The sequence below is a fragment of the Rhipicephalus sanguineus genome, chromosome 3 (genome assembly GCF_013339695.2).
Source record: "Rhipicephalus sanguineus isolate Rsan-2018 chromosome 3, BIME_Rsan_1.4, whole genome shotgun sequence".
Classification (NCBI taxonomy): Eukaryota; Metazoa; Arthropoda; class Arachnida; order Ixodida; family Ixodidae; genus Rhipicephalus; species Rhipicephalus sanguineus.
Window position 1 is genome coordinate 15,409,165 of NC_051178.1, and position 22,436 is coordinate 15,431,600.

A 22,436-nucleotide genomic window follows, 5' to 3' on the forward strand; every position below is an offset into this window, starting at 1 on the left:
CTTTCTCTTCTCGTGTGGTCTTTCTCGACGGCTCGGGTCGCGTGGCACGCGCCTTTCTCCGGCCAATGGCTTGCGTCGACGTGGCGGGGGTGCACCCCATCGGGTACTTTTCCATTCCCCGCACACCATCGACGCCTTGCGCTGTCCGGCGCGCGCCCCGTGCCCTTTTACTCATGACAGGCACCTGCAGCTGTTCGCGCCCCTTCACAGTCGTCAAGCGTAGGCATCAAGACACACATAAACTGGATGATGGCCGCACCTGGAACCGTGAGGAGTACGTGCCTTACACCGCGACACCAGAATTGGCTTCCCATTTTAACGATGTAGCAACATGCCCTTACTCAGCAGTTTGCCCCTCCTCTGATCTGTAGCAGAGAAGTCCTGGTGTGCAGGGAGCCTCGGCACAAGTTGAGGCACAAGTCCCACGTGATACAGATGTCCAGCCAGAGCGATGCCAGGCCGAAGATCCCGGCCCACATGGAAGCCTGCCTGAGGAGCAAGCAGTTCCTGGGCAGCCCGAACCTGCTCCAGGAGTCCAGCCAGCGCGACCCAGTTTACTTGGTCCGACTTCGCCTTCGACTGTGAGGCGCTCGTCCAGGCAGAGAAGAGAACCAGCACGGCTATCAATTTATGAGAGATGCTAAATTAGCGATTGGTTTTGTGAGAAGGGAGGATGTCGAGTTTAACGTTGCTTCTAGGTGGCGCCACAAGTTATGCTCTCACCTGATAGTGCCACAAGCAATCTTGTCACCTGTATATATGTACTTCAGTGCTATGAAATAATGGGATGGAATTTTGTGGCCTTCGATCGGAGCAGATCCTTCGGCTCGTGCGCATACGTAGGAGCATGCACAATTACAACACCATATATACTACAGTTCATCTGTCTCTGCCACTAACTGAGGATGCCCGTGATTGTCTGCATGGCACCGCATATTTCTCTTCCACTGAGCTTTGTTCCAGATATTGGCAGGTTGTTGTTGACCCACTGGACCGAGAGAAAATAGCCTTTGTAACTCCTGGTGGCCTTCAACAGTTTAAGGTCATGCCTTTCGGTTTATGTGATGTCTCAGCCACATTTGAGCAAATGATAACCTCCCTGCTTCACAGATTCAAGTGGTCTACGTGTCTCTGTTATTTAGATGATGTGACTGTGTTTTCAGCGGCTTAGAAACACACCTTGCAAGACTCTCGGCAGTCCTTCAAGTGCTTCTTCTAGGTGGACTTGAGGTGAATTCGTCCAAGTGCCAGTTTGGCCGCCACCGCATTACGATCCTTGGACATACTGTCGATGCCTCCCGCGTACAGCCCAATCCAGAAGTTCAAGTAGTGAACGATTTCCCTGTGCCGAAAACTGCGAAAGACCTTCACAGCTTCGTCGAACTCTGCTCATACTTTCAGCGGTTTGTCAAAAACTTTGCAGAGGTTGCTAGACCACTCACAGACCAATCACAAGAAGCAGCTTTTTCCCAAGCCGGCCACTCTGCTCACAATCTCCGTTCTTTGCCACTTCAACCCTTCAGCCCCAAGCGAAGTCTGTACTGATGCCAGAGTTTACAGAATAGGCACCATGTTGGCCCAACGACAACGTGGGCAGAATTGCACGACAGCTTATGCCAGCAGGCTGCTGTCCACCTCAGAGTGAAATTATTCAATTATGGAGCAAGAATGCCTTGCTCCAGCATGGGCAACTGTGAAATTTCGCCCTTACTTGTATGGTCAGCTGTTTACAGTTATCTCAGACAACTACGCTCTTCGTTGACTAGCCTCTCTAAAAGATCCTACTCGGCCAGCAAAGTATTCCTACGCGGTAGTGTATAAGACCAGAAGACTTCACGAAGATGCGGATTGCTTATCCTGTTACCCTGCAGTCGACTGCGACTCTACGAGCACGGAATCCATCAACAGCATCTTTTCATTCTCTCAGCTGCTTCGCATAGGGGAAGAGAAGCGTCAGGATCTGTATCTAAATCAATTAATATAATGACTGCAATCTCAACGTACGACACCTCCGTACGCATGTCCACCCTGGTGGATGACACTAGCTGGACATGACCTACTTCTGTTCATACCAGAACACCTACACTACACAGTTCTGTGCGAGCTCCATGATGCCCCAACCGACGGTCACCTTGGTGTTTCTTGTACATACGATGATGCATGCTGCCACTTCTTATAATACATGATAAAGTGGACGGGACGATGATCGTTACCGTAGCCAAACTGGTAGAGCATCGGATGCATTACTACAATACAGTTAAAAAAGAGTACACAGAACATCCCCTATATCTTGCTTGTCTTTACTGTCTGTTAGTTTTCACTGAGGTCCCTTGAGTCTCTTGTGATCAGGTTTTACTGTACTTTTATTTTTTTTTGTTCTCAATTTCCCGATTGACATTTTGACACAGGCTAACTAGCTTATTCTAGGCAGTGAACAACAGCCTAATGCTTGCTCTACAGACCACTTTTCTGAGATCCCTTGCGCAGATAAGTCCCTGTAGCGCTGTTTTTCCTGCTCATATTAGACTCCATGAAGTTGTCATGCAGGGAGGCCTCTCCAAAGAATGCAATGCAGAGTGATGGCGTTTGTTGGTGCCCGAGAGTGGACAAACCGAGTACCTCGAGATGGTAGTCCGTGAAGCCACGATCCATGTTTCCCGACAGCAGGTAGGTAAGCGACTCTGCCGTGTACAGGCGTGCTGCCATGCTGGCCAGCTTCTCCTGGATATTGCCAAAGGCAGCTAACCGGCTCCCAAACTGCATGCGTGTGGTGGCATGGGTCACCGACTTGGCGATGGCTGTGCGCATAGTGCCACACAGCACGGCTGACATGCCAAAGCGGCCATTGTTAAGAATCTGCATCGCCACCTGCAAACAAGACAACAGGCAATCTCGAAAGCCATCCTCGTAGATGACAGTAATACACACTATGAACCCCACATCGCACAAGTTCAATGTAAAAATATCTTAGTATAACTCACTTTTTTTTTAATCAAGTCCTATTTAAATAATATTAATTTCTCGGGTTTTAGATGCACAATTCACAGGGCATGCTGTAGTGGTAGTGCATCTAAACACAAGCACACGGGTGTTGTAGCATCTCGCTTCCATCAAGATGTGTCCTCCATGGTAAGGAATTGAGCCACGCCCTCGAGCTTAACAGCACAACTCCTCGTATGCCGAGCTACCACAGTGCGTTCAAATACTAATTCAGAATAACGTAGAAGAGTCTGGTGCTGGGCCTGTTGGTACATAGCTTGGAAAACCGACAAAGCCGGCCTTGAAGGACGCGTACACAAGAGGAGAAAATTTGACAAACACACATGCTGGGACTAGCAACAGTTTAATGAAACAACAGCCAGTGGAAAGGAAAACCAAGACGCACGTGCAACATGCACGATACAGTAGAGACGACAGCCCTGTGCATGAGACAAACTGAACAATACAGATGAGCCCCTTGATAAGAGACGTGCACTGGGCAGCAGTTCTTGTAGTCTTATAAGCAGGGTACCCCTATTTTGATGTAGGCACACTGGCCTCTTGCATACCCAAATGTCTCTTACATCAGTGTCTATTATAAAGGGGTTCAACTGTATTAATATCAACATTAATGCTTGCAGCTTGGCCAATAAAGCCATCGAATTTGAACGCCTTCTAATGCAGTACAACCCAGATGTTGTCGTGACGGAAACTTCGTGACAGAATCCCTCCTGGTTATATCATGATCCGCAAGGATTGAAATATGCGTGGTGGAGGCATGGCCATTGTTTGCAAAGAAGGCATTGAACCGACTGTTATGGATGACTGCCCCAACAATGAAAGCATTTTTAAAATGGTACTGACAAAAAATTCCGCGGCTGAGACAGCCTGCAGGATGAATTCTCGTGAGCATACGCACATCATCTACCAAATCTGAACAGCAAAAACAGCTTGGAAGGTAACTCGTGAATTTTGATGTTCGCGTGCCCGATCCAGCGCTATGCGCCACGCCTCGCGACATCTACATTGTACAAGTGACCTGAAGGTGACCCCAGTTACTTTCCTTGGCAATGTTGTCTGTTGGTTCTCATTAATATTGTGTCTAACAAAGAAAAACGAGCCCTTAAAAGTCACTTTCTTTCCTTGGTGCAAAACAGTGTTTCGTGGTGTTCCCTTTGTTATCGGAGCTGTCCATCAATGTCCAAATGCTCCCTTTCATTTTTTAAAAGACTGCAAGATTACATGAGCAACAATGTTCTTCCTAGCAACTGTGTCATTATTGCAGGGGACTTCAATTTACCAGAAATAGATTGGGCTGATCTTACAGTGGGTCCAACAGATGCTGCACATTGGGAAGCCTTGTTGAACCTCTCTTTCAGTTATGACCTCATGCAAATCGTTCGGGATAACACTAGAATTTCGCCAAACTCATAGTAGTTACTTGACCTCTTACTCATTTCAAGCAATGGAGCAGAATGCAGTGTTTTCGTCAAAGACGGATTATCGGGTTATAAATTGGTTTGGTTTGTGCTAAGGAAGAACGCCCGAAGAAGAATTCAAAGAGGTCTACTATCTTTATAGGAGATTATAGCAACGCAAATGATGTTAACATTTTGGACTGTCTTGAGTTGTCATTGTATTCGTTCGATGGGGCAACTGACGTCAACGCCTTGTGGAATAAATTTAAGAATATGGTAAATGGCTGTCTGGAAAAGTGCGTGCCAAAACAAACCAAGACTGAAAAAAAATAGCACTATCCTTGGATTAACCGCAAAACAATTCAGCTTAAACAAAAAATAAGACGCAAAAGTAGGAGCAATAGAGCACCTTTACTTGCAGACATTACCTAATCTCACGAGAGATTCCCCACGACCTTTCTGGCATCACCTTGCCCCTTCGCGCAACAGTATGCGTGGGTGTTGATGGCAATATTATTAACGACCGTGCAGAAATTGCTGAAAAATATAATGAATACTTTCATTCTGTGTTCACTCCACCAGAGCCAACTTCCACTGATATTGCTGAGATTCGCACCGAAGGTATGCTGCTTATGCCAGCATTGTTCTCACAGAGAAGGGAATACTTGCGTTACCGCTTAACCTAGACACTGAAAAATCAGCCAACCCTGATAGTATCCCCAATAAATTTTTAAACGATACGTGGAATGGGTACCTAAGTATCTCTGTATCATTTTTAAAGTAGTACTGACAAAGAATTCCGCGGCTGAGACAGCCTGCGGGATGAATTCTCGTGAGCATGCATACATCATCTACCAAATCTGAACAGCGAAAACAGCTTGGAAGGTAACTCATGAATTTTGAAGTTCGCGTGCCCGATCCAGCTCTATGCGCCGCGCCTCGCGACATCTACATCATACAAAGTGACCTGAAGGTGACCCCAAAATTCCGCAACGTCACCACTGCGGCCGAGCTCTGAAATTCCCAGCTAAATCACGACATGATAGTCTCATTGCGTTTTTGCCATGCTTGTGCCAGCAAGTTACTATTCGGTGGCTCCTCGCGAGTCCTCACCTGCGGCAAACGTGTGGAAGCCTCAAGAAAGCCTTCGCCACGAGGTGACGATGATGACGATGACGGCAACGACATCGCGCTGCACATGCCGCATGCGAAAGAGCGTGCAGGCAGCGCGGAAGCGTGTCACAGTTCTGTGTGCCGTTTCAAACGCTAGAGGGCATTAGTTGCACACGGTGGCTTGTCATTCTCATAGCTCTCCCAAACCGAGACTGAGAATGGTCAATAATAAACAGACTGTAATCAATTATTTGTGGCACGCTGCAGCAAGCGGTGTGCCATGTTATGACTAGTATGCCTCCAGCAATATATTGTAGCAAAAAAACACCACACAAAAATTTTTCAGTTAGTACCCCTTTAAGGCGTCTCTAGAGCAGTACAAACTACCATCTGATTGGCTGACTGCTATAATTATTCTCATTCATAAATCCGGCAACTGACACAGCACTGAAAATTATAGACCTATTTAAATTACTTCAACGTGCTGCAAAATTATGGAACATGTGATACCAAATACGTATTTATTCGCGTAATGAACCCACTCGCATAATGAACCCACCCCCCCATTTTGGTCCTCGGAAAAAAGAAAAAGTTTTTTTTATTGCGTGTATATGCTGATTTGATTTTGGTTTGATTGATAATGTCGTTGAAGATCGAAACAACGTTAAATCACGCCATTATATCTCAAAACGACAACACTACAAAAGTTAAAAACATTGCTTAACAACAAGTTGCAAGCAGCGCGAACGCAGACAAGAGTCAAAATTTGAAAGCTGCGCCTTTTTTTGCGGCCGAGCACCATCTGTCGAACGCACAAGAAACCTTATTGCTTATAGCGCCACGCAGGCACAGCGGCATGCAAACAAAGCAGCAACAGTGCACCGTGCATTCGCAACATGGTTCTGTCAGTTTCCATTAATTAGCATTGTAAGGACAACGTGCGGCGGCTGCATACCTGCCAAGTTTGGAGAAATGGAATCCGGGAAATTTACTCACCGGGGGGGGTACTGCAATAGCAATTATATGGACACTGTCAGCGGGATTTTGCGGTCGCCGTTGACCTGTACAGAGTCCAAACCGATAACATCGCTTACGCATCGTCTGTTTCACGTGCAGGTAAAAGCGCGCTAGCACTAGGGACAAACGCGGTTGAAGCAGAGATGAAACGACCCGGCCGTCACCGTCGCATGAAGGGCACATGCGATAACGTCGCTCCGCGTGCGAGGCCTGTCGTCGCTTGCTTACCAGTTATTTCGTCGGGCAAGGGACCATAAGGGGCGCCGCTGAGACGGGGACGGTCGCGAGCGCTGGCGAACGCGCTATCTCGACAGACGTCGGTAATGGCTACCCTTTTAAGTGCTGGGCTTTAACACAAAATTTCGAAGGCGAGATAACTTGTGGGATAGATTTGTGTGTACACAAACGCATCATCTACAAAATATTAACAGCTGATATAACTTATAACACATTTAGCATCAATTTTTAAATTGCGTGTAGCGCATCTGTACACGAAACATCCCACCTCGCGTCACGACATCAAACAACAGCCACTTGCATCACGAGCTTGTGTTGGCGCCATAATTCTTGCAAGCGCTCTCTCCTAGCGAAAACAGACCGCACCATTTTTATGTATTTTTATGTACGCATCACAGGCAAGACGCGGCTGCAGCGCTATGACACGCTTGCGTTGGCAGCACTGCGGCACAAAGTGCACAGATACTTCATGCGCAATGAAACTGAGTTGAACCTTTCTACCATCGTTAAAAAAAAAAGAAGAAGTAGAATCCTTTCTACTCCGTGGCCAGACAACTTTGCTCATGTGGCCAGACAAAGCACCGTACAACCGGGAGGAACGTTCAAAATCCGGGAGTCTCCCGGGTAATCCGGGAGACTTGGCAGGTATGCGGCTGTACACGGAGTGGATGGCTGACGGAAACCACGACCCGACTCCTGCTGGTAAAATAAGGAGGCCGTCCATCGAGATGCTGTGCCGCTGGATTCTGGAGGCGTGAAGCCAGATTCCGAGCAATACGATCGTCCGAAGCTTCAAGAAGACTGGGATCTCCAATAGCCCGGACGGTACAGAAGACGACGCGCTGTGGACAGCGATGGAAGCGAGTAGGAGCGCCAAAAAGCGGCCAGTTCGTGTCATCAATAAAGCTTTTTTTTTTTGCATACATTGCGTGCAAATGCTTACTTTTTAAAGACTGGGGTATAATTATTGAATTTCTGAACACCGTCATGTGAAACTTCAACTTTTATACCTACCGCAATTTTTTTTTCTGTGTAATGAGCGCTCCCCCAAATTTGCATCAACATTTCTAAAAAAAAGTGTGTTCATTACGCGAGTACAGTACCTTGCTTCAAAAATATGAAAATGCTTGCTTCATTATTTTGAAAATGCTAATATTTTTCTTCCTAACCAACATGGCTTCAGACAAAAATTGTCTACGGTTGCCCAGCTCATCGAAACTATATACAGTCAAACCCCACTACAACGAAATTGACGGTGCTCGGAAAAATGTTCGTTGAAGTGAACATTTCGTTGTAGTGAAATCGAAAAAAATATGGCTGACCTGAGCTAGCAGAATAGAGAAACTTTTATTTCCGAAACTGAAAAAGTGTCTGCTGCTTTTTTTGCATCCTCAGCAGCATCACGACGCAATTCTCGTATATGCATAGCGACGCCACGTTGAAAAACACGCAGAAACAACGGCTTCCGCAAACGAGCCAAACAGAGGTGTGGGCACGCAACACAAACTGCACAGTTGCACTAATACGCTAACACTAGCTATTCGCCAACAAGGCCGAGATGTAGGCGTGCTATTGCGGAGCGTTGACTTACGCCTTATTCTATGCTATTCTTATCATCCACCACTTGCGGCTGGCTGATCCCATTGATAATGTGGACGAATTGTTGCTCCGACCACCGGTCGCACTGGCCAAGCGCGAAAAGCATTGGCATTGGAAAAGGTGCCGTTCCGCGATTGTACCCAAGGGCTGCTCGCGTTGATAACGTGGATGTACCGTCGCTCTGACACTAGCGAAGTGTGAAAAGCACAAAAAGCATTGGAAAGGTAACGGAAAAGGAATCGTTCCACGATTGCACCCCAGCGTGGACAACTGAGCTTTGGCTTCGGATTGTCTGCGACTAAGAAGCAACTCAAGCCAGTTGTGAAAGCAGGGCAGTCTGATCGCCGTCGCTATCAAGGAATGGAGGCCCCCATGCTCGGTCAACAGCGGCGGTTTCTGGTGGTGCCAACACACAATTTAGACTTTGCATTCGTATTTTTATGTTCTAAAATGCATTAAAATGTCAGAGATTGTGTTTATTGCACGGCAAATTAAATTTCTGAGCCCGAAATGGCATTGTCAAATTTCGTTGAAGCGGAACGGCAGCAGAAAAAGTGTTCGTTGTGGCGAGCATATCTATGCATTGACTCTTATAGGACTGTTGACGGGGAACCAAGAATTTTTCGTTGTACCGGAAATTTCGTTGAAGCGGAGTTCGTTGTAGCGGAGTTCGACTATATGATTTTTCTAGCATGTTAAACGAGAAACGTAAATTAGATGCTGTTTGCCTGGACTTCTCAAAAGCGTTCGACCATGTTCCACACCCACCCAAAGGTTTCACAGCGCATACAACGAGGACGAGCAAAGAAGAGACACACACAGCGCTGTGTGTGTCTCTTCTTTGCTCGCCCTCGTAGTATGCGCTGTGAAACCTTTGGATTATGCTGCACCAACTAGCCCAACGCTCAACCTTAGTCCACACCCACAAATTCTTGGATAAATTGCTCAGTCTTGGCGTTGACATTAATGTCATCAAATGGAGTAAATCATACTGAGTAAGAACACAGCTTGTACAAATAACTAGTGCGAAATCCCAAATGCTGCCTGTAACGTCAGGAGTCCCTCGGGGATCGGTGCTAGCCTTCGTCATTTTTCTCAGTTATATAAACTACATTGCTGACAAGGTTAACCCCAATAATAAGGTCCGACTTTTTGCAGAAGACTGCCTAATTTACACCCTTGTAGCCAACCGCAACGACCAAATCGCTTTAAATTCTGCATTAAAAAGTATTCGTGACTAGTGCGATACGTGGAAAATGAAAATAAACTATAGTGAGACTATGTATATGACGGTAACCAATAAGATTAAAAATATACACTCTTTCGATTACGAGATAGATGGCAAGGCTCTAAGCGGTGTAATCATTTTAAGTACCTCGGACTTACTACAGTGAAACCTCGGTGATACGATCACAGCTTATACGAATTTCGGGGGGATACGAATTTTTCGTTGGTCTCGGCCAAGGCCCATTAGCCTGCAATGCAATGGAGTACGGTTGTTGCGAACCAATTTTCACCCAGTGACGTTTGATATGAACGTATGCTACTGCACAGGTACGAAAAGGTGCTGTCCGTGCTGTCCTGGAAGATGCGCCAAGCACATGCGAGCGCGGGAACGCAAGCGTGGGCATGTGCGCCGCATCGCCAAATTCTCAGAATCACGGTGTCAGAAAAACACTTTTCTTACGGTCAGAATAAACCTTCAGAGACGCGTCACGGCCTCCGAGATTGTGTGCGCGAATCTTTGAAGCTCTTAAGTGCCTACTTGTGCCTTCGCGTTTAGATTACAGAGGATATTAGCGCCATGTTTCTTTTTCTAACACGTCGACGCGAGCTCCTGTCATTGTACTGTGTTTACACGTGCATGCCGCGTGCATCAGACATCCTATGAAAGGTGGACGAGGACCGAAAGAAGACCAGGACGGTCTTTTTGAAGGAGTCACGCCTGACAGTGTCAACATGAGTGCTGGTATGATTTATGAGTGCTGGTATGATTGCTGACATCTAAAAACTTAACTGACAATCATTCAGGGTTCTTGCGGACATTGCTGCGGCCCTGAAAAACAATGAAAATGTACGCCAGCTTTCTTTTGTCGCATGCTAATTTTTCATGCTTTCTGCTGATACGAATTTCGGATGAGACGAATATTTTTGGTGGTCCCGCGAGATTCGTATCACCGAGGTTTCACTGTATATCGAGTGACTTCAACTGAAGAACACACATAGACAACATATGCTCCTCAGCTAAAAAAAAACTTTGGTGTTTGAGGTTAGAACTTGCTCCCGAACAAACTAAATTAACTGCTTACTTAAAGGGACACTAAAGGCAAATATTAAGTAGACGTTGACTGTTGAACTAGCGGTCCAGAAACCTCGTAGTGCTACTTTTATGCCAAGGAAGTGCTTATTTTGAAATAAAATCACATTTTAGTGGTCCGCATAGCGTTAGCGCACTTCAAATCACCCGCTTGAAATCCGACTTTCATACGTCACTGCTGCCGTGCACAACGCTGCCTGCCTTTACTGCGCGGCCGCTGACACTAGTAGCAGCAGAGCGAAAGTAGCGGGACCCACAGCAGCAATAACGGCCATCGAAGCCATCGAAGCTTCCTGCAATCGCCGCAATGGATGTGGACGGAGAACTTGACAACGAGACATTGGCTCGCGACGCTGGGCTCCAATTCAGCGACTTGAGCCCCGATGAACGCGGTATGCTGCTGAGGGCTCGTAGTGCCGGCGTCGTTGCATGAGGCATTTTGTTGAACTTTCTGTCAGAGCGACTTTCACGAGCGCACAAAACACACGCGGCAGTACGTGATCCCGAAACTACCACTGAGACGCGATCGCGTGAGCGAAGCAGGGCGCCGGGCGAAGCGCAGTTCGGCGAAAACGGAACTTTTGAACAACGCGCGCCGTTCCACATGGCAACGCCACAGAGGTTCTTTTTTCCATGAATCAAACCGAAACGAACAAACAGCATTTTATTACGTCTTTTGATGCACAGAAGGTTCTTTTCTATTGCTGGTAGTTTGATTACTAGTGATTTATTGTAGGCAGACTCTCATACGTCATCGGGATCACTTCGAAAATGTCCCACTCGTGGCGCTCATCATGTGATACACTTAGCTTAATTTCTCGGTAAGTAGGGCACTGCTGCTGATAATATTGCCGTTTTAGAAGTTGTCATACATCGAGCTTTCACTCTGACATAAATTGTTATTTGCCTTTAGTGTCCCTTTAATGCTTGTTTGTCCCACACTAGATAGAGTACGTGAGCGTCGTCTGGGACCCCTTGAAAAACAATCTGGCAGATAGAATTGAAAAAATTCGAAAAAGAGCAGCAAGGTTCATCTTGTTAAAATATTGATCAACTGATTCTGTAACTGAAATTATTGAGAACTAAACCTACCTCTACTTTCTCCACGCAGAAGGATAGCTACATTGAAAATTCCGTATCTGATTCATCATAACTGGTTTAATTTTAATATCCAAAAGCATATAAAACAGCGAGTGCCCCGAGCAGTCAGAAGTAGCCACCAAGACCATCTTCTCCAATTCCAGCATGAATAGATGTATATAAATTCAATTTCAAAACTGGGCTAACTAAACTTTTCACTTTGGCTTCTGCCTTACGGATGTCAATTGACCTAATACAAACTGTCGCTCCCGGTCGTATTACGACTGTGTCACCTCGTGTTGGCAAAACTGACGACACCACAATGTACTTTTGTCTACAATTCTTCTTGCATGTACTGTACCTATTCTACTTAGAGGAGAGCCTGATCGGAAAAAGGAAATCCATCGAAGAATAAGGATGGGCTGGAGTGCATTCGGCAGACACTCCCAAATAATGTCAGGAAATCTGCCACTGTCATTAAAGTGAAAAGTATACAATCATTGCATACTGCCATTTCTAACATGGAGGATCACAAAGCGACTAGGGAAAAAGTTGAGGACCACACAGCATGCAATGGAACAAAACTTATAGGAGTGACATTAAGAGATTGTAGCATGGCAGAATGGGTCAGGGAACAAACAGGAGTGTTCATTGAAGCCATAGCGCTGATAAGACAGGGACCACAGAAAGAGGACAGGACGTGCGCGAAACAGGAGTGGCAGATATTCTGGTTGACATGGAGCGAAAGAAATAGACATGGGCTGGTCACGTAATGCGTAGCACAGACAACCGGAGGACAGTAAGTGCAACAGAATGGTTACAAAGAGATGGGAAACGCACTCGAAGAAGGCAGAGAATTCCACAGAGTGACGAAATTGGCTCTGGAGATCACTGGATCATCCTGCAGAGGACTAAAAGAGGCTGAAAATGATGAGCAGATCGTGGTACAGATGACGCACATGTATCGCAAAAGCCAATAGGTGTGTCCGTCTACCCTGCCACTATGCCAGTCTCTGTGTGTTCCAAACCGTCTAATAGTTTCGGACTGCTCCTTGGCGTCGCCACTGTGCACAATCGGGCGGTCGTGTGAGACAGCCAGCATACGAGAGCCAGAATTGGTGCTTTGACACATAGGGAGAAAAGGCTCTGTCGTGGGTACTTTAGGCAACGTTTGATGTGGCGCTGCATTTAGTATTTCGTTCTTGACGGCGGCACACACAAGGAGTTACAAACTTGTACTTGATAATTAGTGCCCCCACCCCCCACCCCCCACAACCAAGGCCCTGAAAAATCCCAAGTACCAGAAATCGCCACAGATGGCAAAAAAATTAACCAGGGTGCATTCCAGTTTCAAGCATTGGGAGTGGATCTACTGACCTCTGTCTCCTAACTCTATGGCAGTTGCCATTCGCGCTATCGCACTTTCATGTAGAGGCGCCCTTGTCAGGGTCAAATTTCAACTCAAAATACTCTTGAAATAACCAAAGACTACTTTGTATACTGCTACACTTAAATAAGACAAATCACGGTTTATACTGAGTGATCGTGCCAGGTACTGCATCATCATTCTTTTGTAATTGTTTTTGCTCCAGCCGACTCATAGTTGTTAACAGCCTACTGAGATGATTATCTTCAATTCAAAATATATGGTGGCAGAGGCGACACAATGGTTAGCGGTGCGTTTTTATGAGACTCGCACTGTTTCACTTTGCTGTAAATATTTTGTACTGCTGCCGGCCGACAGACTAGGTTTTGGTCTGTTTGCTTAGACAAGTTAAAGTGCTTTCACGGGGCACATTCGGCTGACTTCGGGAGAACAAAGGGACTGTTGAAGCTTTCACCAGATGAACACTCGTTTCAAGCTCGAGGATGTACGGACCGGTGAGTAAAAACCCATTGCTTCGGTTTTTTTGCCAACGTATGTGTGCATGTCACACGAAAGCGATGGACTGCAATGTTAAATTGTTCAACATGTCATACTCTGCCGCCAAGAAAACATGCATTCTTTGCTTCACGTGAAAGCGAGTTGCTGAGTCAATGGAAGTTTATTGCTTGGTAACACAAACCAGGCCACTGCAATAAGAGGGGGTAAATACATTATTAACGCCTTAGGTTGGACGTCTCGTTCCTCCACACCGTCAGTTTGGATTATTTTAATACACATTTAGTGAAACTGTAAATATGCACATTGCAAATGTGTATTGATTTGTTGAACAATTCAATACACATTTAGTGAAACTGTACATATACACATTGCAAATGTGTATTAATTTGTTGAACAATTCAATACACATTTAGTGCAACTGTAAAAAAACAAGACGGTAATCAACTTTTGCTGATTTTATAATCACTGCTAGCGACACCACTGGTTTTCCCCATATTCAATGAACTTGGCCAGGGCACGTAATGAAACGGCAGAACTGTGAAATGAGCTCACCTTGAAGCCATCACCTACGCTTCCAAGCACGTTCTCGACAGGCACTGGAGTGTTGTCGAAGTACACGGCCGCTGTGTTGGATGCCTTGATGCCCATTTTCTTCTCTGGAGGTCCCGAGGTGACACCACCAAAAGAGCGCTCCACAATGAAGGCAGTCATGCGATCACGCACCTCCCCCGAGTCCAGCTTCACCGGTGTCTGTGGAAAATAATGCATACTTATTACCCAGGTTCATTGCATGTACTGAAACAAGGAGTCAGGGTGAATGAAAAAACATTGCACCAAGGCGCCCAAGGAGGTTGAAAAAGAACTTATGGAGTGGAGGCGGCATGCCGCCGCTGAAGCCGACGACCGCCATATTGCTCCAGGCAGAAAACGTGTGGGTCGTCGCTTGAGCCCGCGCGGAAGTTCCACAGATGGCAAATTTCTCCACTCTTTTGGCGACAAACAAGTGTTGTTGATGTATCATTTTTTGGACTGCGATACACTCGATAACCACATTTACAATTTGTCGAATATTGCCAAGCTGTACACAAACGCCGGGCCTGCGCGGAGCGCGCAGCACAGTAACAGCGAAAGCTGGAAGAACGGCCTTTCTAGAAGAGCCCGTTCTAAACTCTCTTGGGGAAACTAATATAACTACACTTGCAAGGTACCCACTACGCCGCAAATCATAATTTTTTTGAAGTAGGGAAGCAATAACTATGCCATTATTCGTCTTTCTGCGGATAAGCGAGGTGCCTGCTACACATCTGTAAGGCATTATATGTGAACTTTGTTGATGCTGCCTGTGGCTGATGACGAGGAATTATGGCTGAGCCTTTTGTAATGGATTTAAAGCAATTAATGATCTGGTCACTCGTTGCTAAATTAGCATAGTGTGACGCCTGGTCATTATTTTACTCTTCTGACACGCTATATTACACATTTAGCGCGATTCCTCGGCCGACATGACGCCTGTAAGGATGTTTTCGCAAAGGAGTTCCAGTCACTAGCGTGGCTCTGTAGTAGAATACTCAACTGCCACGCTGAGGACCCGGGTTCAAGTCCCATCTGAGCCTGTTTATTTTTATTTATTTCATTTTTTTTTTATTTCGCGCGATAGTAGTTACGGACACCGGCGGCGGCAGCAGACAATTATCCCACTGCCGTTGTGATCTGATAACAGCTTTTGCTGTAAAGTCAGGCTTCACCACATTTCAAAAGAAATCAATCGTAAAAAAATTCGGCAGATCCCACGCGTTGTGGGAATTTGTTTCATGCGAAGCAGTCACCGAGTGCTTCTATGCTGTATTTTATGGCTTTGAGCCAAGCGTTACGAGATGCATCAACGTATTTTTGTGAGTGTAGTAGCTGTGTGCACATCGTGGGCTTACCAGGCACGTCGACAACACTGGTGTTTAAAGGGTAACCTTACGGTGCAACGTAACGTCAGCCATCACGTCAGAGTACGTCAGTATTATCGAAACTAAGTGCACTTTATGGGGCAATCATATGAATATCGTATGTAACTATCGTTAATGTATTCCTCTGGTGTCGAGCAATGCTTCAATATACAGCTCAGACCACTTATAACGTAACCACTTACAGTGCAGTACCGGCTATAATGTGGTTTTTTCTGACTCCCGCTTACCCTCCCATAGAACTCCATGTATACACATACCACTGTCATGAGTAAAGGGGCACGGGGCGCGTGCCGGACAGCGCAAGGCGTCGATGGTGTGCGGGGAATGGAAATGTACCCGATGGTGTGCACCCTCGCCACGTCGACGCAAGCCATTGGCCGGAGAAAGGCGCGTGCCACGCGACCCGAGCCGAGGTGAGAGACCACGGAAGAAGAGTTAGGGATTGTCCGTTGGAGTCGTCGAGGAGCAAGGTGTTGCAAGCCAGCGTCGCACCCGCGACGAGAGCAGTAGGGCCCCGTTCTGGGGGCAGCGGCACAAGAGGCTCGGGAGGGTGGCCGTCGAACTTGGTGCCATCCAAGTGAGGCTCCCCGGGCTTGCAGCAGCCCCGTCACAGCAGTTCGCAGGGCACCTATGGCACTCCCACGGCGTGGCAAGACGACGGCGACCCACGGGCAATCACCAGAGCCACGTCGGCAGTAAGACCCGGTGGCACCAAGGGGAGGCCAGGAGTTAGGCCTAACTGGGAGAGACCGGTGTTCTCCGAAAGGAAGGAAGCATCGGCGAGGAAGACGATCAGCGAGGCGTCTGATCGACGGCGACGTCCCGGAGACGTCGACAGGAGCTGCTACGACGGGACTGGGCGTCGACATTGGAACTCGTGCCGTTGTCAGATGGGAAGGAGACGCGGCGCCCGGAGGCGCTTTGTCCCGGAGTTCTACGATACTCATCATTGAGTCAGCGGACTCCACGAACGGAGTAAGAACGTTCTATGTGTAGCGCGACTAACTGAGAGGCCATAGTGGCCAGGCGCTCGAGTTGAAGGAGCTAGACATAGCTCAAATGTTTTGTAGTGTTAGTCATTGCGCACTAACTCAGCATGTTTGCACTTGTTGATTTTTATTGTAAATTTTGAGTGCGGGTTTGTTTTGGTTTGCCGTGGTGGGTACGATAAAGTTTTATTTGCAGTGCCACCACGGTCTCTCCCGACTCTTTCTCTCTCTCTCCCAACTCCATTCCGACATTGCAAGCGCTCCCGAGATACGTGACAACCACTTATTGTGCAGTCCCCCGGGATGAAAGACCGGTTATAATGCGGCTGCCGGAACGTCCTCAGACATGCGACGGAGCGAGCATGCTTCTCAGCAGAGATGCGCCAGCGGGGGAGAGAGCGGCGACAGCGTTACAGGGAGGAGGGGACGCGGAATGAATGAACAAGGAGCTGGAGGAGAAAGAAAGAGATGGCAGTGGGAGGCAGCAGCCTGGCACGGGTGCGTGGTGTGAGGAGGGGGAGCGGTTGCGTGGCCAATGGAGAAGCCTTTGCCCCTTTACTTCAGCCGCTTGACATGTGCACTCCGCGACGTACGGGCACCCGCATGCGCATTAAGATTGCGTTTCCGCTGTTTGTCTCAGTCGGGAAAATATTTGCTTCGTTGTAGAGCGCAGATATCGCGCGTGCAACCTCGATTCCCCCGCAAGTAACAATGCATTGAGACGCGATGGAGCTTTCGCCTTTGCCGCCAACAGGCGGACTTACAATCTTGAAAGACTTTTTCAGGATAGTTGCCGCGGCTGTTCTGCCGACCGCGAACCGAAACTTCGTTTCATGCGTGATGCCCTCAGTTTAACTCGCGAGTGCAATCTCTTCTACGCCCGATCTCCATGTTGTCTAGGGCAAGCTTCTCGCGATGGCAAGCCAAGTTGCAACACGCACACTAGGCCTAACCTGTGCCAGCTGCCGTGTCGGCGGCCGCGGACTACAGAAGTTGCAGTTTGGTGCAGAGTCAATGAAACATTTTGCAGTTGTTGCATTTAGAAGGGGTGACTTGCATCTTTAACGAAAAAGCGGGCGTGCGTGTGAAACACTCGAGTGGTGGTTTGTGGTCGCCACCCTTTTCGACATCGCGCACATGCAGTGTGTTACCGCGGCGACTTCCCGTGACGGCGCATTTTTTCCGTGTTCGTTATGTCGGCACCGCAGGTCCACGGACGCTAACCGTTCAACATTCAAGCGTTCAACCATTCAAGCAGATGCAAACTTACGTCCCAGTCACATGCCTCGATAGTCGTAATCGCGCGCCTGCTTGTTGGTCATGTTTTGCACACGTGCAACCTTTCAAAAATGTTGTTTTGGTTATAGTGCGGTACCGCTTAAAGTGCGGACATTCGCGACCCCGGCGACTTGCGTTATAAGCGGTCTATGCTGTAGCTTGCTGAAACATAGGAATACAAATGTAATGTTTATTACACTGCTATAAAAGCGGAGCCAACACTGGAACCACAGATGTTAATCTGATATGACGCCGGTGTCGTAGAAGTACATACGTAGTGTTTATTGCTTTCTTGTAAAATTAGATAGCCAGCACCACAACCACACTTGATGTAGCACCGACATTACGCCTGTATAGGCTGTTTCTCCAAAACCAGTCTATATACCTGACGTGCCTCTGTGGTAGAAAACTTGATTGCCACGCAGAATGCTTGGGTTCGATTCCTGCTGTGATCCTAATATTTATTATTTCCATTCGTCGGGTCAACGCTGCCGACGTCGGTTTTTCTTAATGCTGTTGCATTTAAATTACTAATGTCTGTTTTCACCATTCCTGGGTAGATATAAATTGTCAATCACCTGTGGCGCATAACCATACACCACGGCCAGTGGTAAACGGCTATGTGCCACATGTGTCTGGAGGAAAGGGTTTGACGATGTACGCAACAGGATTTTCCTGTTATTCATGCCATTGTCCAACAGCCATATTCGTCAAATCCTCTTACCCTCCCATGCAGATTTTGGTCTACACCAAGTTAAGGAGGCGATCATGAGAGCACCCAGGCGTAGGCGGCTAGGTAGGTAGCTTCGTAGCTGAATGTGCTGAATGTGTGAAAAGCTGAATGTGCCAATGGTTCGCTAAGAAATGCTTCGCATTTAAAACTCCCAGAGCGGAGTAAGAACGCGGCTGACAAGGACTCTTATTTTTTAAAACTTGTAGACGAGTCTAAACAAGAGCTGCAGCAAACTGGTCAACTAGTTTGCTTTTGTATCTTTTCTTTTGCTGTGTTTAGTTTTTTAGGGTGCATGTTTCATACGGTTAGTTTCGTGACTGTCTGCATTGAGGTGCATTTTGAAGTTATTTTGGATTTGTAGCTTTATTTACGTATAAACCACATTGTATATGCTTCTTTTTTCATTTGAAATTGTATAAAAGCCGGGGATGAATAAAATTTTATGTATCACTTATTAACTCCACCATGTGCTTCATTTCGAGAATGCTGGAAGCGAATTCTACATGTTATCAGGCACGCTTCAGCCCATGTATTATGGCATAAAAAACTGCCTTCTTCAATCTTGCAGGACAAAAAAATAATTCGGCCATATAAGTGACACTAACTATCCAGTTCTCACGCTGAAACGCCCCCGCGGAAGCTCACAATTACGCTGCCCGTGCTCAAGCTGCACTGCCTCTTGCCTGGAGCAAGATGGCTACCAACTGGTTTCCCAGGCTTCACCCGCTCGCGTGGGCACGCATAGGGAACCTCCACTCCAGAAGTCTTTTTTAAACCTCCTTGGAGGTGCCCTATCTAGATCTGCAAGCGTTTTCAAAGGTACAGTGGTGCCCATGCTTAGATAAAGACAAAAGCAGAACAAAGTGCAACTGCTTCAGGTTCCTCAACAGTCGTAACACGCTCACTATTACATCCTTATATGATTTTCATCACCTGCTGACAGTTCTTTTCAAAGAAAGGGCACCGACTTTTGGAAATGGAGTTCAAGTGACGACAGGCCATGGACACCATCCATTGGACAATTGTCATTCACCTGCTATGAGGGCAGACAATCATTAAACGTAAAGTAATTCTCAATGTTTTTAAACTTTCACATACAGTTCGAGAGCCATGGTGAATGAGACATCTTTCGTGTAACAGCATCAAGTTTATTCTGACAACAAGAGAGAGGAAAACAGAGCAAGTGCATGCAGTGCACTGGGAGCAGTGATAGAGAGGAAGGACAAACAGAGAGGAGAGCAGCATTCATTCATTTGTATATACTGCCAATCCCAAAGGGATCACACAGGAGGGCATATACAGTTGCTGAATACAGAAACAACACAAATTGCAATACAATGGCAACAACAAGTAATTATAAAGAAAGTGCAAGAAGAGCAAACTGTGTTGCTTGGAATGCAAGAAACAAAGAAAAATGAAGCTCCAGCACAGATGAGAGATGACCATGGCCGTGCCACTACAGATTGCTCCCCCCTTGGAGCTGGTGCGACAAACAGCACTCAAAAGTGTCATCCCAGTGAACGCGGTGCAGAGGTGGTGATGGGAGGTGCACTGGCGAGGAGGAGCCAGCATGTCTGGCATGATAATATGCCAGACATGCTGATAACATGACGGCAAGATAATTCAGTGCGGGTGCTTCACTGAATGCTGGCTTGAGCATTCGTGAAGCTGGCTGGCTTGAGCATTCGTGGTTCAAGTGCTATCGTGTCAACGACAAAGATAGTAGAAGTGGAGGTCATGCGCTTCGAGAAAAAGGCACGCGGCTGCCACTCCTCATTCACTTTCTGCTGGAGGTCCAAGCGCTGAACTGGATACATCAGTCATGAGTGCCATGGGTGAGACAGGAGTGCAGCTTTGGCCCAAGCGGGCTTCATGGAGTTGAAAGCTTCATCTGCAGTGGTGTTCCACGGCAGTGCAGTTGCTTAGTGTTCGCCACAGAGCAAATGGTCAAGGGGTACCAACAACGTAGCACAGTATATAATAAATAAGCGGAAGAAGTTTACAAGCCCTCAAAACTGGTGGCTTAGGGATCTCGATGACAGTTTGCACATTGTCAGGAAGAAGGCTAATTCCACTGCTGCCCAAGCAATGCCCCAGTAAATCAAGAGATGATACTCCTAACTCACTCTTAGCAGTGTTCACAACAAACTCGTTTGCTGACAGGTGATCGAAAAAGTTGGAGATGATGCAGGTGCTTCTTGTGGGATTAGCTTTCCACAAGATGCCTACCCCAACGAGTAGGCAAACACAAATGGCAGACCATGTATGACTGTATCGATGAACCACTGTGATGTTTGTGCAGCATTTTGGAGGCCAAGTGGCATTCTCATAAATTCAAGACCAAATGGGTTATTAGTTTGGCAAAACATTTTTTTTCTTGTAGGGTTAGTAGTTGCTGGGAATATCTTCTTCTGCTACTGGGATTTCGTGAAAGGCTCGGACTAAATCAATCTGGGAGAATACTGTTGTGCCGTGTAAAGCCGTGAATGTTAGGCAGGAGCTACCGGTCAAGAATGGTTATTGCATTCACAGACCAGCTGTCTCTTCAGGACCTCCAGTCACCTGCTTTTTTGGGAAAACGGTGGAGTGGGGACACCCAGATGCTAGACAATGGTCTCGTTATTCCAAGTTCCAACATGTGTCGAACTCTGCCCTGGCAACCTTGAGCTTATCAGGAGCAATTCGTCATGGACGAGAGAAAACAGGTGCACCAGTGGTGATGATGTGACGGCAGACATCATGTTGTGCAGGTTTTGTCCAGTCGGGTGGTTCAGCGACGTTTGGGCATTCGTGAAGACGCCCAGAGAAACAGTCAGCGGCCACTGCAGTAGTTGGGGCGATTATGCATGAATAATGGGAAACGACACCACAAACAGAGATCAATGTCGTAGTGTCTAGCAGGGATTGCTGTTCGACGTCGACCAGCAATCCATGGTGGTTCAAGAAGTCGGCGCCAATGAGGATAGTGCCAATGAGCAAAACCCAATGAAACATACGGCATAGGCCGAGGTTCAGAGTGAGCGAGCGCGATTTGTATACAGAGATCCTGCTACCATTGACAGCTTGAAGGTAGCTGATCGAGGGTATCATTTAGCTGGAACCGAAATGATGCTGACAAAGACACTAGTGTACACCAGGTACTGCTGGCCTGTGGTTCTGATCATGACGTGAAATAGGCAACTTTCTCGTTACCTACTTTCACGCTGGCCTTGACCATTCGTTGCCGCTAATGGTCTGCCTGCTTGTGTCCCTGCCACGCGCAAAGGACAGTGACGTGCGTCCTGTCCAGAACAGCAGTGGTAAAAACATATCTGAGGCACTGTGCAAGACCAGCAGCTCTGTTCTCATGCATAACGCAGGGTGCGCGCGCTTCGGTTGCTTTGGTGATGCGGTGGGGTGCAGTGACGCTCCAGAGGACAAACTAATTGTTCTAAGCGACTGCAAAGCACGTCGATGGGAGATGCAGTGGCAGATGATGTTTCTGGAGCTGCACTCAAGCTGTTCGACGATGGTGAAACGACACACACAGGTGGCATTGCTACTTCCAAAAGCTGCCGAGGTCCAAAGTGAAAGCAGTGGCAAGAACCATTTGCACATTGGCCAGAAGGCACTGCCGAAAGAGTTCGCGCAGCAAGCTGTCATCACTGGCGTTTGTGTTGCCACTAATCAATTCACGCATACGGCGAACAAGCTGGCTTGACCAGCAGTCTCCCAATTCCTCTGTCCACTGTTGGATGGGAGATTGCCGTGACGTCATTTGCTCCAGCAGTGCAGCCGTATTGCCGTATGGTGCAGTGGAGGGCGGTCCGGAAAGCACGTTGGATACCTCTTCG

At 47.2% G+C, this 22,436-nt stretch overlaps 1 protein-coding gene across 1 annotated transcript in view; it reads right to left on the bottom strand.

Moving 5' to 3' along the window:
- LOC119386460 (very long-chain specific acyl-CoA dehydrogenase, mitochondrial) overlaps positions 1-22,436 on the bottom strand; it is a 238,167-nt gene that overhangs the window by 63,167 nt on the left and 152,564 nt on the right. Inside the window, exons 8-9 of the mRNA XM_037653745.2 lie at positions 14,198-14,395; positions 2,620-2,868 (exon numbers count right to left, since the gene is read on the bottom strand). Of these exons, the coding sequence (XP_037509673.1) occupies positions 2,620-2,868; positions 14,198-14,395 (447 nt within the window). The remainder of the gene's footprint in view (positions 1-2,619; positions 2,869-14,197; positions 14,396-22,436) is intronic.